This window comes from Pristis pectinata, chromosome 21 (genome assembly GCF_009764475.1).
Source record: "Pristis pectinata isolate sPriPec2 chromosome 21, sPriPec2.1.pri, whole genome shotgun sequence".
Lineage (NCBI taxonomy): Eukaryota > Metazoa > Chordata > Chondrichthyes > Rhinopristiformes > Pristidae > Pristis > Pristis pectinata.
In genome coordinates this window covers 14,336,387-14,352,303 of record NC_067425.1, presented here as the reverse complement: position 1 = coordinate 14,352,303, position 15,917 = coordinate 14,336,387, and the positions used below count along the sequence as shown (strand labels likewise).

At 41.6% G+C, this 15,917-nt stretch overlaps 1 protein-coding gene across 3 annotated transcripts in view; it reads right to left on the bottom strand.

Annotated features, from left to right (window-relative positions):
* The window catches only part of ankrd13b (ankyrin repeat domain 13B), a 302,851-nt gene that overhangs the window by 61,670 nt on the left and 225,264 nt on the right, over positions 1 to 15,917 (bottom strand). For all 3 annotated transcript variants that reach the window (XM_052035428.1, XM_052035431.1, XM_052035430.1), the window contains exon 5: positions 8,368 to 8,511. In XM_052035428.1, coding sequence (XP_051891388.1) covers positions 8,368 to 8,511 — 144 coding nt within the window. The remainder of the gene's footprint in view (positions 1 to 8,367; positions 8,512 to 15,917) is intronic.

The following is a 15,917-nucleotide window of genomic DNA, read 5'->3' as shown; positions in this document are numbered from 1 at the left end:
ATGGCAGCTTGCTTTTATCAGTTAATAAACGATATTGCAGCTACAGACAGGAGCCTCCTAACTTTCATCTGTAATCCATTTTGAATTATCTGGAAGAACTCTTGCTTCTGATTCAAAGGGTTTTGGACTCAAGTCCCACTCTGGTGATTGAGCATAAATATCTAGGCTGATTTTTAGTGCAATGCAATACTGAGGACATGCTATTGTAACGTCATCTTGCCTTTAAATGTGATGCTCAGTTGTGTAAATCAAGAAAAAATCCATGAGACCTTTTTGATAGAAAGCAGGACAGTTATCCCCGATGTTTTGACCAAAGTCTATTCCCCTATCAGCATGCTTAAAACCAATTCTCTTGGTAATTACTACTATGCAGTTTGTGACGGCTGCTTGCCGTTTGTTGCACATTACAATAGTAACAGTACTTCTAAAGCGTTTCCTTGGCGGTATTAATCCTGTGCAAACCCAGCATATGTGATGTAAAGGGCTTCATTTATTATAAGGGTATGATATAAATGCAAGTCTTTCTTTTAGTTTTTCTTCCCCAGAGGGACCCCATTACTGGGTATGGTGCTCACAGTCAGCCTGGGTTCCTGTTTCTAATCACTGTACAACATTGACTGCTCAATGGACATGTGAGTGGACAATGGGGGAGAGCCAAAACACACTTGGCTGTGATTTCTCGCCACGTACTCTATTGATGGTTACAAAGTCTGCTGATACTTACAGCCTAGGTTTGTGTGAAAAATGGTCACTTGAAAATAAAATAATAGATTTTTCCACACCCCTGGATCTATCTCCTCAAAATAAATCAGAAACAAAGTGAGAGTGATTCATAAATCAGCAGATACATATCACTTTTTGCTTTTTATATTGCTACTATCTTAGCATTCAATATGCTGCACCAAATTATGGTAATAATAGAACCATAGAACACTACAGCACAGAAAACAGGCCATTCGGCCCTTCTAGTCTGTGCCAAAACTTCATTCCGCTAGTCCCATTGACCTGCACCCAGTCCATAACACTCCAGCCCTCTCCGCTCCATGTATCTATCCAATTTATTCTTAGAACTTAAGAGTGAGCCCACATTTACCATGTCAGACGGCAACTTGTTCCACACTCCCACCACTCTCTGAGTGAAGAAGTTCCCCCTGATGTTCCCTCTAAACCTTTCCCCTTTCACCCTAAAGCCATGTCCTCTCATACTTATCTCTCCTAATCTAGGTGGAAAGAGCCCGCTCACATTTACTCTGTCTATACCCCTCATAATTTTGTAAACCTCTATCAAATCTCCCCTCATTCTTCTACGCTCCAGGGAATAAAGTCCTAACCTGAGCAATCTTTCCCTGTAACTCAACTCCTGAAGACCCGGCAACATTCTAGTAAATCTTCTCTGCACTCTTTCGATCTTACTGATATCCTTCCTATAGTTAGGTGACCAGAACTGCGCACAATACTCCAAATTTGGCCTCACCAATGTCTTATACAGCCTCACCATAACATCCCAACTCCTATGCTCAATACTTTGATTTATGAATAGGTGTAAGGATAAACAGATGTTAATTCAACTTTTTCCTACATACTTTTTACCTCATAATTTCAGGATAAATTGCAACAAAAAGAAAAACCATACGTCAGGTCATTCTTGACCCAGCTCACTGCCCAGACCTGATCCACACTGGCCCTACTTGCCCTTATTTACTTTGTCCACATATGGAGGGCCAACGGGGATTGTACGAGGAGCAGTGACTCTGAGTACGCCTAGGTGTCAGGTCTTTTATCCTGAGACCCTAAACACCCTGGCAGCCTTTGACCACTTGCTGGTTGCCAAAGGCTCTTAAACTATTTTTAAACATGTACATTGATATTTGGGAACTCGTTTGCATCAGGAAGGAGGAAATGTTAGAGATATCAGCGCACATTCATTTTCCAGGGCCTGATGTCGGGATCCACCCCAGGAAGTTATGAGAAGCCAGGGAATAGCTTGCTGGGCTCTAACAGAGATTTTTGCATCTTTGTTGGCCACTGGTGAGGTACCAGAAGACTGGAGCGTAGATAATATTGTTCCCTTATTCAAAAAGGGCAGTAGGGATAAGCCTGGAAACTATAGGCTGGTGAGCCTTGCATCAATAGTCAGGAAATTATTGGAAAAAATTCGAAGGGATTTATGTTCACTTAGAAAGTCAGGGACTAATTAAGATGAGTCAACATGGTTTGTGCAGGGGAAATCCTGTTTCACTAATTCAATGGGGTTTTTTGAAGTAACTAAGAAAATTGATGAAGGCAGGGCAGTAGGTGTAGTTTACATAGATTTTAGCAAGGCTCTCGATAAAGTCCTGCATGGTAGGCTGGTTAGGTCACATGGAATCCAAGGTATGTTGGCAAACTGGATCCAAAATTGGCTTGGTGATAGGAGGTAGAAGGTAGTGATCGAGGGGTGTTTTTCTGACTGGAAGTCTGTAATCAGTGGTGTACCACAGGGATCATTGGCGGCACCATTGTTGTTTGTCATATATATGACTTGGATGAGAATGTAGGTGGACTAATTAGTAAGTTTGCTGATGACACAAAAGTTGGTGGAGCAGTAGATAGTGAAGAAGGTCGTGAAAGGATACAGAGGGATATAGAACAGTAGGAAAGTTGGGCAGACCATTGCCACAAGGAATTTAACCTAGACATGTGTGAGTTAATGCAGTCAGGCATATCGAGTAAATTGCAAGGACCTCAGGAGTGTTGATGTACAGAAGGCCCTTGGGTTGCACATTCATAGATCCCTGAAAATGACAACACAGGTGGATAGGGGAGTAAAGAAGGCATTTGGCAGCATTGCCTTCAAGGAATTTGGCAGCATTGCATTGAGTAGAAGAGTTGGGGTATTATGTTGCATTTGTACAAAACATTGGTCAGGCCACACTTGAAGTACAGTGTACCGTTCTGATCACCACACCACAGGAAGGATGTGGTAGCATTAGAAAGAGTGCAGAAGAGATTCACCAGGATGTTGCCTGGAATGAAGGACATTACTTATCAGGAGAGATTGGATGGGCTATGTTTGTCCTCAATGGAATGTAGGACACTGAGATGTGACCTCATAGAAGTTTACAAAACTATGAGGGGTAAATTGGTAAATTGGTTTGTTAATGAGGTACAGTAAAAATCTTTGTTTTGCATGCCATCCATACAGATCATTTTGCAACATCAGTGCATTGAGGTCGTACAAGGGAAAACAATAACAGAACACAGAATAAAGTGTTACAGTTACAGAGAAAGTGCAGTGCAGGCAGACAATAAGGTGCAAGGCCATAACTAGGTAGATTGTGAGGTCAAGGGTCCATCTTATTGTACTAGGGGACTGTTCAATAGTCTTATCACAGGACATAGATAGGGTAGGTAGTCAGAGTTTTCTTTCCAGGGTGGGGGAGTCTAAAACTAGAGGGCATGGGTTTAAGGTGGGAGGGGAAAGATTTAAAGGAGATGTGAGTGGCAAGTTTTTCACACAGAGAGTGGTTTTTATATGGAATGAGTAGTCAAAGGAAGTGGTAAATGCAGATGCAATTATAGTGTTTAAAAGGCATTTGGATACGTACGGTTTAGAGGGATATGTGCCTAATGTGGACAAATGGGATTAACACAGATAGGTATCGGAGTCGCCATGGATGAGTTGAGACCAAGGGCCTGTTTCTGTGCCGTACAACTCTGTTACTTCATGACTCTAAATGTCTCTGATAGAGATTTCAAAACTACTCCAAAAGATATAAATAACTAAGCAAATAAAAAATATTTAAAACAATTTTTATAAAAATAAATTTAATTAAGTTGCTAATAAATGCTTAAAAACATTAATATAAATCAAGCATTTACCAGCATTTAAATTTTTCCATGTGATAGTAACCCCATTCAAATGAGACTTGAAACATTAACTGTTTCTCTTTCCACAGATGCAGCCTGACCTGATGAGTGTTCCCAGCATTTTCTGTTTTTATTTCAGATTTCCAGCATCTGCAGTTATTAAAGTTTCCTTTACAGGTGAAGAACACTCAGTATCACCCTTGCCATTGCACCTGGTACATTATGACAATAAATTACTAGGGATGGCGTGCAATCCACTGCTGCTAAAATCTTCAGAAAAATAAATGTTTTCCACTGTTAACTCCTGAGCTTCCTGGCCAAAGGCTTGGGTAATATTGTGCGGTATCATCTTGTTATAGAGGGGTATAAGAGGAAAGTGTCAGCCGAGCAGCACAGTGACATGCTGGAAGAGGTCATGCTTCACAACTCTGAGATGAGATGAGATCAGATGAGATATCTTTATTAGTCACATGTACATCGAAACACACAGTGAAATGTTTCTTTGCATAGAGTGTTCTGGGGGCAACCTGCAAGTGTTGCCACACTTCCGGTGCCAACATAGCATGTCCACAACTTCCCAACCCGTACGTCTTTGGAATGTGGGAGGAAACTGGAGCAGCTGGAGGAAACCCACGCAGACACGGGAAGAACGTACAAACTCCTTCCAGACAGTGGCCAGAATTAAACCCGGGTCGCTGGCGCCATAAAGTGTTACGCTAACTGCTACACTACCGTACCTCTGGGTTCAGGACTGACTTCTGGTGCTGTCTGTGTGGAGCTTGCACGTTTTCCCTGTGACTGCATGGGTTTTCTCACGATGCTTCAACTTCCTCCCACATCCCAAAGACGTTGGAGTTGGTAGGGTAATTGAGTACTGTACATTGAGTTGTAGAATCTCAGGGGAGTTGATGGGGCTGTGGGGAGCGTAAAGTTGCATTTTGTTTCAGTGCATGCTCACCACAAATCTATTTGAGATTGTTGCATTTTATGATTTGGCTACTGATCCACTAAAAAGTGAGCAGGAAGCAACAACATTACTGATTAAGCTCAATGAATCCCAACAAGAGAGTTCACCTGACTGTCATGACAGCCTTGTGCTATATTGTTCTGTTTCCCTTTTTTAGTCAACACACGGTCATTTCTGGGAATGGCTGACTGCCTTTCCTTGACACAATATTATGAAATGCACAACAGAAGTACATTATGTTGCTGACAGTTGCCCTTTCAGACAATAAGGATACCATCTCACTGGTTCGTTCCCTTTTGTTCTTATTTATATTTACTGTCTGACTTGCAATTACAGATTGCATGCTCCTGCAGAGCTTCATAATGTATGAGTGACAATGGAACAGCAAGTCACTAAGCGTTGCTAATGAAAAGAGTGAAGAATGGTGTTCAAGCCTGGAGATAACCACTTCCCTTGAAAGTAACATGTTGATTTTGATTAGCAATAAAAGTGGTCTTTGAATAAACATTCATTATTCAAGGAGCAAACTTACCAAGATGAGAAAAGTTTTCAAGGTCTTAAATCACCTTTCTTTCATTTGATCTACTGATTTCTATTAGGTTGATAACATTTATTTTCATTTTGATACAAATTGGTGGGAATAGGCAACAGAAGGGCTCCAGGCAGACTTTCCCATTATTGTCTTTGGTTGGGTTTAAGAGTAGAAAACCAGGTGGTGGGGGGTAACAAAGAGAATGCTGGAGGAACTCAGAGGGTCAAGCAACATCTGTGGAGAGAAAACAGTTTTGGGTCGAGACCTTTCATCTGGGCTGGATTTCAGCACATCCTTCAGTACACAGATGAAGAGTCTCAACCCAAAACTTTGAATGTCCATTTCCCTCCACAGTTGCTGCCTGACGTGCTGAGTTCCTTAAGAGTCTTGTTTGTTGCTCCAGATTCCAGCATCTGCAGTTTCTTGTGTCTCCAGTAGTGGAGCAGCCAATCTAGTTTGAATTTACAGGCACATGATTAGGTGAATCCTGTTAATCCAAGTCCTCGAGACATATTCATTGAGGTACGGTACAAACACCATTGCAGAGAAACCCAACACCGTTACCACCCATGCTTTGTCCAGGATAAAATGCCATTGCTCCACATAAGTAATCTTTTTCCTTTAGTCCCCACAGCATCAGAAGACCTGTCATGTTTGGTGAAGTTTTACTAAATCAAAGTGACACACTGAAACATGAAAGAGCAGCATGTCAGTGCAGCAAGTAGTTCAGAACACAAACAATATTTTGGCATTTATTACAAGGGGGTTAGAGTTTAGAAACAGAAGCACATTGTTGTAATTGCACAGGGTGTTGGTGAGACATACCTGGAGTACGGTATTTAGTTTTGCCCACCTTAATTAAGAAAGGATATATTAATATTGGAGGCAGTCCAATAGAGATTCACACAACTAATTCCTGGGATGAGAGGGTTGTACTATCAAGAACGGCTAAGAAAAGTTAGATCCAAGTTCTTTGGAATTTAGAAGAATGAGAGGTGATCTTATTAAAATATATAAGATTCCAAGAGGGCATGACAGGGTAGAAGTTGAGATGTTTTCATTGGTGCGAGAGTCTCCATCAAGGAGAAATAATTAGGAACTTCTTCTTGCAGAGGGTGGTGAATCTCTGGAATTCTATAAAGGGGAGAAAAGGTTTAAAGGGGAGGAAGATCAATTTTTGAAGGATTAGGCTGTCTGGAACTGGTACAGAAGAGGAGATGAGGCCTGGGGCAGATCAGCAATTATCATATTAAATGGCAGGACAGGCTTGAGGGGCTGAGTGGCCGTCTCCTGCTCCTATTTTCTTGTGTTCTTGTGTACTGCTAAATTAGTGGCACAGTGAAACCTCCATTTTACTATGTGGAAACATGTTTTATTATAAAAAATGTTAATAACCACTCAGCAGAAATATTTTACATGTAATGGTTTGCAGGAAACCATTCCATCATAATGCTAGTAAAAACATAAATGTTGGAAACACTCAGCAGGTCAGGCAGCATCTGTGAAAAGAGAAACAAGTAATGTTTCAGGTCAGAGGCCCTTCTTTAGAGTTGGGTGGATAGTACAGAGAGGAGATCTGTGATAGGGTGAGACCACATTTAATAAGTTAATGGGGCAGTTAGAACATGATTAAGCTTATTTGACTGTTATGTGTTGCTAATAAGCAGGGCTGTGGGAAATGCCCGATGGGTCAGGCTGCACTAACGGAGACAGTAAAACAGCCAATAGCACAGATAGATGACACACGCAGAAAAGGCCAACCTTGATACAAACAGAAAAAGCAAGCAACCTTACAACACTTGCAGTTTCTTTGATTTCCAATAATGCTAAGTTGAACTTACAATGGATGCACCTCACCACCTACTCACCATGACTTAAGAACTTCTTGAAATTGAAGAGCCCTCCAAATGTTTCAAAACAGAGGAGAGAACTTATTAAGCATTTTACGTCTTTGGATGTTACAGAAACCTTCACAAATTGCATATTTTCAGTGTACCCTCTCATATATTTTAAGCAAGCACCACATCCACTTTGCACAAAGATAGGTTCAATGAACATCAGCAACGGAAACTTCCAGAATCTTTATTTTAGTGGTGTTGACTGAAGGAGAAATGTTGGCCAAGGCAGTGTAAGAACTCTCTGTTCATCAAATAGTGATGTTGGTTCACATAGATCACAATCAAAGTCAAGTTTATTGTCATAGGCACAAGTACATCAATGCACAGATACAATGAAAAATGTACTTGCAGCAGACAAATAGGCTCTAGTTTAATGATCTGAAATTTTGGCATTGAAAAGGCAGTTCCATGCTTTGACCTTTGTCTCCCCAGCTGTGGGAAGGTTTGGGAATCAAGTGTAAATTTGTGAAAATATGTTAGTCTCAATGTCCCAGACAGCCGTTGTTCTGGGCTCCTCATGGGACTAGAAATTTGTCCACACAACTCTGTGTTGTTGAAAATTGACTGCACAACTTCCCAACTCAAAAGTGATACTGAGACTACATTTTTCATAACTATTTTTGTTTTGTTGTTTCTGTTTTACCCATGATCCTGTTTTCCATATCTGCTTCAGTTTTCTTTCTGTGCTAAATCCTAATCCAATGAATTTCCAGATTAAATTGGTGGCATCAATATCTAGTAAGCTTCCCACTGGTGCCTCTAAACTGGTTGGGGCTGGTGGGAATGTTGCTATCTTATAGAAACTAATCAATCTCTCTGTGTGTAATGAAAATGCACACTGCAGAGTCCACTGTTCCACCCCCTCCTCAAGCTCATAAAAAGATGAACAACCGTGTACGGAAAGCATGTAGCAAGATTCTGTATGGAAGAGGGAGCCATAAACAATCATGTTATGCCATAATATCTTTCAGGAGCACATTATGATGAGGGCCTACTGCACTTCAGACTTGTCTTTACCCTAGAAATGCTTTGAGTAAGATTGGGGAATTGCATGCGTTTTATAGTTCATGATTTATAAATCAAAACTATGCAGGAGGAAAGCCATGTTAGTTGATACTGACCTTGTCCTCGGAAGACAAAACTACGATTTCCTCGTTGCCAGGTCATGTGATCAAAGCCGAGTAACGTGGTGTCCACCCGCAGGTTCTGTCCACTTTTCCAAACCCTGTACGTGTCACTTGGACAGATCTTGGAGACCAGGGGCACTGCAAAGCCAAACAAGGGAACAAACCATTAGCATCGGATCCATTGAATACAGCAGATTCTCTTTTGGTAAAGCAAAGACACAAACTGTGAATTAGAATGCCAACATTGTAAGCAACTTTGTTACAAATGAGCAGAATGTTGTGCAAAAAACAAACTGCTGGAGAAACTCAATGGGTCAAGCAGCATCTGTTAGGGGAAAGGAAGTGTTGACGTTTTGGGTCAAGACCCTGCATTGGAACTGATCAGAATATTCTGGTCACTAACATCATTCCCATGGTCACCAGTACTGTAGATTGCATCAGGTATCAAAATCCTGAGCAACTTATGTCAATTGAATTCTTTCTGAGTCCCTGTTTCTAAAAATGGAATTATTTAGGAACAGTTTTTGTTTGATAAATATTGACATTGGAAATAAATGAACTGACTCCATGCATATGGGAAAATTACCAATGAACAGGAATTGCAAAGATGGATGCTAAAAATCTGTGAAAAGGGAACCAAACAGGTTAAACATCTTTCAGCAACACCTCATTAAGCATGGATATTATTTCCAGAGCCGATTCTACTTGATGGTAAACTGGTTTTTGAGGTCTTCATCTGCTCTCCTGAGGAGGGCTTATCTGCCACACAGTTTGCAATAATATGTCGCAGGGAGCCTGGAGGTTTTGAGCCTGGTGCCACAGAACCTTCTACAGCATGTTAGGACATCCAGCTTCTTAATGAGGAACTGCTGCAAAATGAATTACCCCAGGGGCGTAATTACAGAGATAGACAGATTGCTTGTATCTTCTTTTACAGCACAAGTGAACAATTGGAAGGAATGGGGAAAACAATCTCAGCTTCCCTTTGGAGTTTCAATAAAACTAACAGGCATTTATGTTGGAAACTGCAGGGGTGATTTGATAGAAGCCTTTATAATTATGTAGGGCAAATCAAATTGTCTCTATTAGTTCCAGCAAATGTTGGGTCAAGGTGGAAAATACCAGCTTAAACAAAGACAGAAAATGCTGGAACAACTCAACCAATCTATGCCAGTTTAAATCCCTGCTTTGGTTCAGGATGCCTCACAGATTCACATCTTTCTTGGTTAGATTGGTTTATTATTGTCACATGTACCAAGAGACAGTGAAAAGCCTTTGTTTGCATGCCATCCAGACAGATCATTCCATGTATAAGTATATCGAGGTAGTACAAAAAGGAAAAATAGAATGCAGAATATAGTATTACAGTTACAGAGAGTGTAGATAGGCAAATAAAGTGCAAGGGACACAACAAGATAGATTAGGAGACCAAGAGTTCACAAGTTCATCCTTTAGCATATGGGAGGACTGATCAAGGGTCTGATAACAGTGGGATAGAAGCTGTCCTTGAGTCTGGTGGTTCATGCTCTCAGGCTTTACAAATAATCAAAAGAGGATCCGTGGATATTTCTATAATACAACACCACGGATCACTTCGGGATGATTTTCAGGATAAAAGGTGGGAAATATATACAAGGTACAGCTGTTGTGCAGTGAGGAAATTGATTAGACTGGGTGGATCGTGTGAAGGAAAGCAAAAAGCAGACAATGAGCCATCTAGTCTATTGTGGTGAAGTGACAATTCATGATATTTTTTGGATATTATGGGAATAGAACATAGAACAGTACCGCACAGGAACAAACACTTTGGCCCACGATATCTGCACCAAACACAATGCTGAATTAAACTAAATCTCTTCTGCCTGTGTATGATCCACATCCCTCCATTCCCTGAATATTCATGTGTCTATCTAACTGCCTCTTGAACACCACTTTCATATCCGCCTTCAACACCATCCCTGGCAGCCTGTTTCAGGCACCTATCACCCTTTGTGTAAAATTTTGTCCCGCACATCTCCTTTAAACTTTCTCCCTCTCACCTTAAAGCTATCCCCTCTATTATTTGACATTTCTGCCCTAGGGAAAAGATTCTGGCTGTCTACCCTGTCTATGCCTCTCATAATTTTATAAACTTCTATCAGGTATCCCCCCAGCCTCCGCCGCTCCACAGAAAACAATCCAAGTTTGTCCAACCTCTCCTTTTAGCTCATGCCCTCTAATCCAAGCAGCATCCTGGTAAACCTCTTCTGTACCCTCTCCAAAGCCTCCACATACTTCCTGTAATGGGGCAGCTAGAATTGCACAGCATACTCCAACTGTGGCCTAATGAAAGTTTTATATAGCTGTAACGTGATTTCCTGACTCATACTCTATGTCCCTAGTGATGAAGGTAATCATGCCATACACTTTCTTTACCATTCTATCTACTTGTGTGGCCACGAACTTGGACCCCAAGATCCCTCTGTACTTTAATGTTATTAAGGGTCCCACTATTAACTGTCTACTTTCCCCTTACATTTGACCTCCCAAAGTGCAACATCTCACACTTGCCTGGATTAAAATCCATTGCGATTTCTCTGCCCATAATTGTAACTGATCTATGTCCTGCTGCATCCTTTGACAATCTTCTTCACTGTCCATGACTCCATCAATTTTTGTGTTGTCTGCAGACTTGTTTAGTAACAACAGAGGCCCCGGCACAGATCCCTGCGGAAAATCACTGGTCAAGGGACCTCCATCCAGAATAACACCTTTCCACCACTATCCTCTGTCTTCTATGGGCAAGCCAATTCTGAATCCAAACTACTATTTCACTGTGGATCCTGTGCATTTTAATCTTCCTGATCAACCGACCATGAGGGATCTTGCCAAACGCTTTATTTAAGTCCATGTAGACAACATCCACTGCCCTACCCTCATCAATCAAATTGGTTGCCTCCTCAAAAAACTCAATCAAGTTTGTAAGACATAACTGCTCTACTCAAAGCCATGCTGACTGTCCCTAATTAGCCCATGTTCTTCCAAATACGAGTAAATCCTATCCTTAATAATCCCCTCCAATAGCTTCCCTACCACAGCTCACGGCTATAATTTCCTGGATTATCTCTGGATTATCCTGGGTGATTTATACTTGTCCGATTTAATCCAGTGCACATAAGGAATGATAAATATAATGCAGGTAGAATGATAAGTAACATTTTATCTGCGGTGGCCGTTAGTTATTTGTATATCCAAATATTTCATCTCTATTTAAAATCAGTCTCTAGTGTTCACTTTAATTAAGCTGTTGAGCTGCTGCCTCTTATCACATTTGAATCCGCTCCACCATGCTGCTCTTTGCAGTCTGAAGCGGTAGAATCCCATCACTCAGACCCTGTCCACTGGTTCAATGCTGCTCAGTAGCACTAACTCCCTCCTCTTCACACTGTTCAGAGTTTGAGCTGCACCTAGAACTCGCCACTCTCCACATGCTGAGATACTCTCTCTTCAGCACGCACTGCTTCGTTGCTAGCATCTGCTTATTAAACTTTTGGTCAAGGAAGTGTAACCATTAAGATGTTCACTTCATTCAAACGTTATCCCTAGAGCACTTGGCACTCTGATCTGTCAGTTTACATTGCAAATGACTTGATGAGGAGCAGTAGTGTGTAGAAAGCCATGACAGCAAGTCAAATAACCTTTGAATGCCACACCCATTAATATCTCGGATGTTTGAAATGCTGCACACATTCACCAATACTTCTTTGTATTGTTATCCCTCACGGCATTCAACTTAGAGATGGAGGGATTCCCAGATTTATCATTAAAAGTGACCTTGATGCAATGATCACCAACTTTGTCAGTGTTCCTTGCCCAGAGGGTGGTGAACAAGTTAGATACAATTCAACTGGTGCCTATTTGGGTATACATACTTTTCCATGTATAAAACGTACAATGAATGACAGCAGGTTATTTTAATACTGAGGTCATCCCAAAATGTCCACAAAGTACGTACTTCCAACAGAGTCAGTGGAGGGTAAACCATAGAAGAACCATAGAACCATAAAACCATACAGTACAAAACAGGCCCTTCGGCCCACCATGTTGTGCCGTCCATCAAACCACTCTCACACTATCCATCCCTTTCCTCCCACATATCCCTCTATCTCACATTCTTCCATATGCCTATCCAACAAAATCTTGAACCTGTCCAATGTATCTGCCTCCACCACCAAACTCAGAGGAGAAATCATAACTATTTCTACTCCCATCCTACCCCTCTCTGATCTGGGAATAATAGGCCCTATATCTGGATCAGACTCCAAATGGACAATCCAGTTGGATTGCCTGAAACTCAGATTTGCCTGGAGTGTAGTTCTGCCAGGATGTTTCTCTGGAGCTGGTATTTCTTCAGAGCAAAGATCCTCCTAAGAAATTTATCTTCATATAGGCTGTCAGGATGAATATACCATCATCAGTACACTCCCTTCAGTTCTAGTGGACGTCCAAGGAAGGTAACAAGACTATTTCTCATTTCAAGTTATACTGCACTTTCTGTGCTCATGGTTGCAGTTTCATATCCTGACAGACAGCATGGCTGGTGAGTGAACCTTCAGTGCATTGCGTCTTGTCAAACAATTAAGTATCTTTGATTTCATATGTAACAACAGAAAATGCTGAAAACACTTAGCAGGTCAGGTAGTATCTGAGGAGGGAGAGGCAGATTTTTTTGCTTCTTAATTTCTGCTCTTTGATCTTTGATTTTACACGATAACCATTACCAGATATTTTAATAATAACAAAGAGCCAACTGCCCACGAAGTGATGAAGGAACTGAAGGAATGGCACATCTTCCCTAGCCTTGTCTGTACACCCAGTACCATCATTTCCCTAAGAAGGGATTTACAGTGCTATGGTTATAGGAGAAAGAACTGTGGCTTCTAAAGCAGCTTGTTGTAGAAGTGTGGAGCTAAACATATAAACCATGTGTCACTAAATCCCCAACTCAGGATGGCAAGGTGTACAAAGTAAATTTAATCTATTGTATTCCTCATTAATGTCCTGCAGTGTTGCACATGCAGAGTGTAGATTAACTATAAGTGCTCATGTAAAGCTGGGTTTAACGTTAGAAATAATTGAAATCTGTGCTGGAGGTAATTTGGCCTCCTCTGTTAAAGGAACATACTATCCCTATATTTCCATGACAAATTCCTGTGTATTTATAACGGAAACTATTTATGTCAACTTGTAGATGGTTGTCATTAAGAATATAAAAATAGATATTGGGAATCGGCAAAACTGCCGGGAAATACAAATTGTTATGCCACATTAAAGTATATTTGAACCCTACTGAGCAAAATTGCATTCAAGAAAAGATATATATAATCTGCCCTCCCAATGATATAACAATCAAGGTTTTTGCAGCTTTTATGTTTTCTAGATGCCTTAATAATGATAATAATAAATGATGATAATTAATAATAATGAATATGGGGGAACAATAACAGAATTTTAATCCTCTCCATTGCCATCACTCCCCACCAACCTGCCATGGAAGGCACTCCTTCGCCACCACAGGTAGGAGGGTGTAACTGCAGTATGACAAGTCTCCTTAGGCAGTTCCTTGGGAATGAGGATGACTTGCTACCATTCTGCTTGTGTGAGTTATAAGGTGACTGCCAAGGCCACAGTGGAAACTATTGACTCTTCCAAAGCTGGGGCAGGAGGTGCCTGACAAGCTGGGTTTTTGAGCTGATGTGCCTCTCCCCTGTTTATGCGTGACTTTTGTGCAGTCCCAATATGTGGCCTCAAAGATCCCAAATGCTCCTTCTCCATTTTGAGCCAGGGATTCCCTGGAATTAGAGGGAATGCTGCATTCTTTGAGCATATCCTTGAAACTTTTCCTCTGTATGCCTGGTAATCTCTGCTTCAGGAGTCTGGTGTTAGGCATTCAAAACAACGTGGCCTACTTAACAGAGCCAACTGAGTGTAACCAGTGACTCAGTACTGAGATGTCTGCTGCACATAATCCAGGTGTCAGAAGCACACAGGACGCAGATCACCACTGCCCTGTCAACTGTGAGCTTTGTGCTAAGTCTGAAGTCTTCATCTTCAAACAACCAAAGACTATGTTGGCACATTGAAGATGTTGCTGAAATTTGTCATCAACACCTGCCTTTGCTGAGAGGCAGCTCCTGGGATACGAGTTGTGGCCCATATTTCCCAGGATCTTGCTGTGATCCTTTATTGTCAGAGGGTTGTGTTGTACAGAGGGTGCAGATTGGTAGAGGACCTCTCTCTTGCAGATGTTGTGTGTAAGGCCCATCTTTCCATAGGCTTCAGTGAACATATCAATGAGGGCCTGAAACTCTGGCACACAATGCAAGCCTGTATAATGCAGCTTGACCACTGATTCAGAGGACCTTGGTTCTGGAGAGTAGTCTCTGTAGGTTGAGTAGTTTCCCATTAGTTCTGAAGATTAGCTCCACTCTCACAGGAGGTTTATAAGAAGTGATGTACAGCACTGGGACAAGAAAAAATGAGAAAACTGAGGGAATAATGACTCAGCCTTGTTTGAGATTGGCTCTGTTGCAGGTGCTTGAATTGAGGGGTGCATGCTATCACAAAGCAAATGTAAGATGGAGACAAATTTTTGTGAGTAGCCAAATGAAAGGAAAGTGCTTCACTGTTCCTCACAATTGATGTAGTCAAAGGCATTAATGAGGTCAAAATGGCCACATATAGTGAATGATGCTTCTTCCTGTATTCCTCTTGCTGTGAAGATCACATCCTTTTATGCCTCTAGTTGGGCAAAATCCACTCTGTGATTCAGGGACCAGCTCCGGCCACTGGGAGGAGGCAGTTGGCAATGACCCTCCCTGTGACAGAGAGCAGGAAGACCCCTCTGTAGTTATCACAGACAGACTTGTTTCCTTTGTTGAAGATGGTCTTGGTTACAGCATTGCTGTGGTCTGCAGGAATATCCTCTGCTTCCCAGGTGCCAGCAATGAGATTGCTGTCTTCTGAGTGAAAAGTCTTCAGGACTGAGTTTTAGAGCTTCAGTGGAGCCACCATGTGCTCCAGAGGTTCTTTCTCTGTTTTAGTTGGGACGTAGCCTTTGCAACTTCCTGTTGGTTAAAAGCAGTGGGACAGCTGAACTGGATAGGCTGCTGTGGGGTGCTCCAGTCAAACATCGAGTTGCCATTGAGGAAGATTATAAATTTTCCCTTCCAGCAAGCATTGATTGACTCTCTGTCATTGATAAGTTGACCTCCACTTTTAGTTCCAACTTGGGTGACTGAGCTGCAGATAGCCTTGACAATGTTGAAGAACCCGTGCATATCATGGGTGCCAGTGAGTTGCTCTCTTTCCATCTCTACCTTCCATTCTTTAGTTGACTGGTTTTCTGCTGAACCTCTTCCTTGAAGTATTTGTAAAGCTGTTTCTATTCCCTCAAGAAATGGTGAGCATCCAATCTACGAACGCCTTCCATTTGTGATTTATTAGCTCCTGGGTCTCCTGGTCATTCTCATCAAACCAGGTGTCAGTTATGATGGACTTTGGCC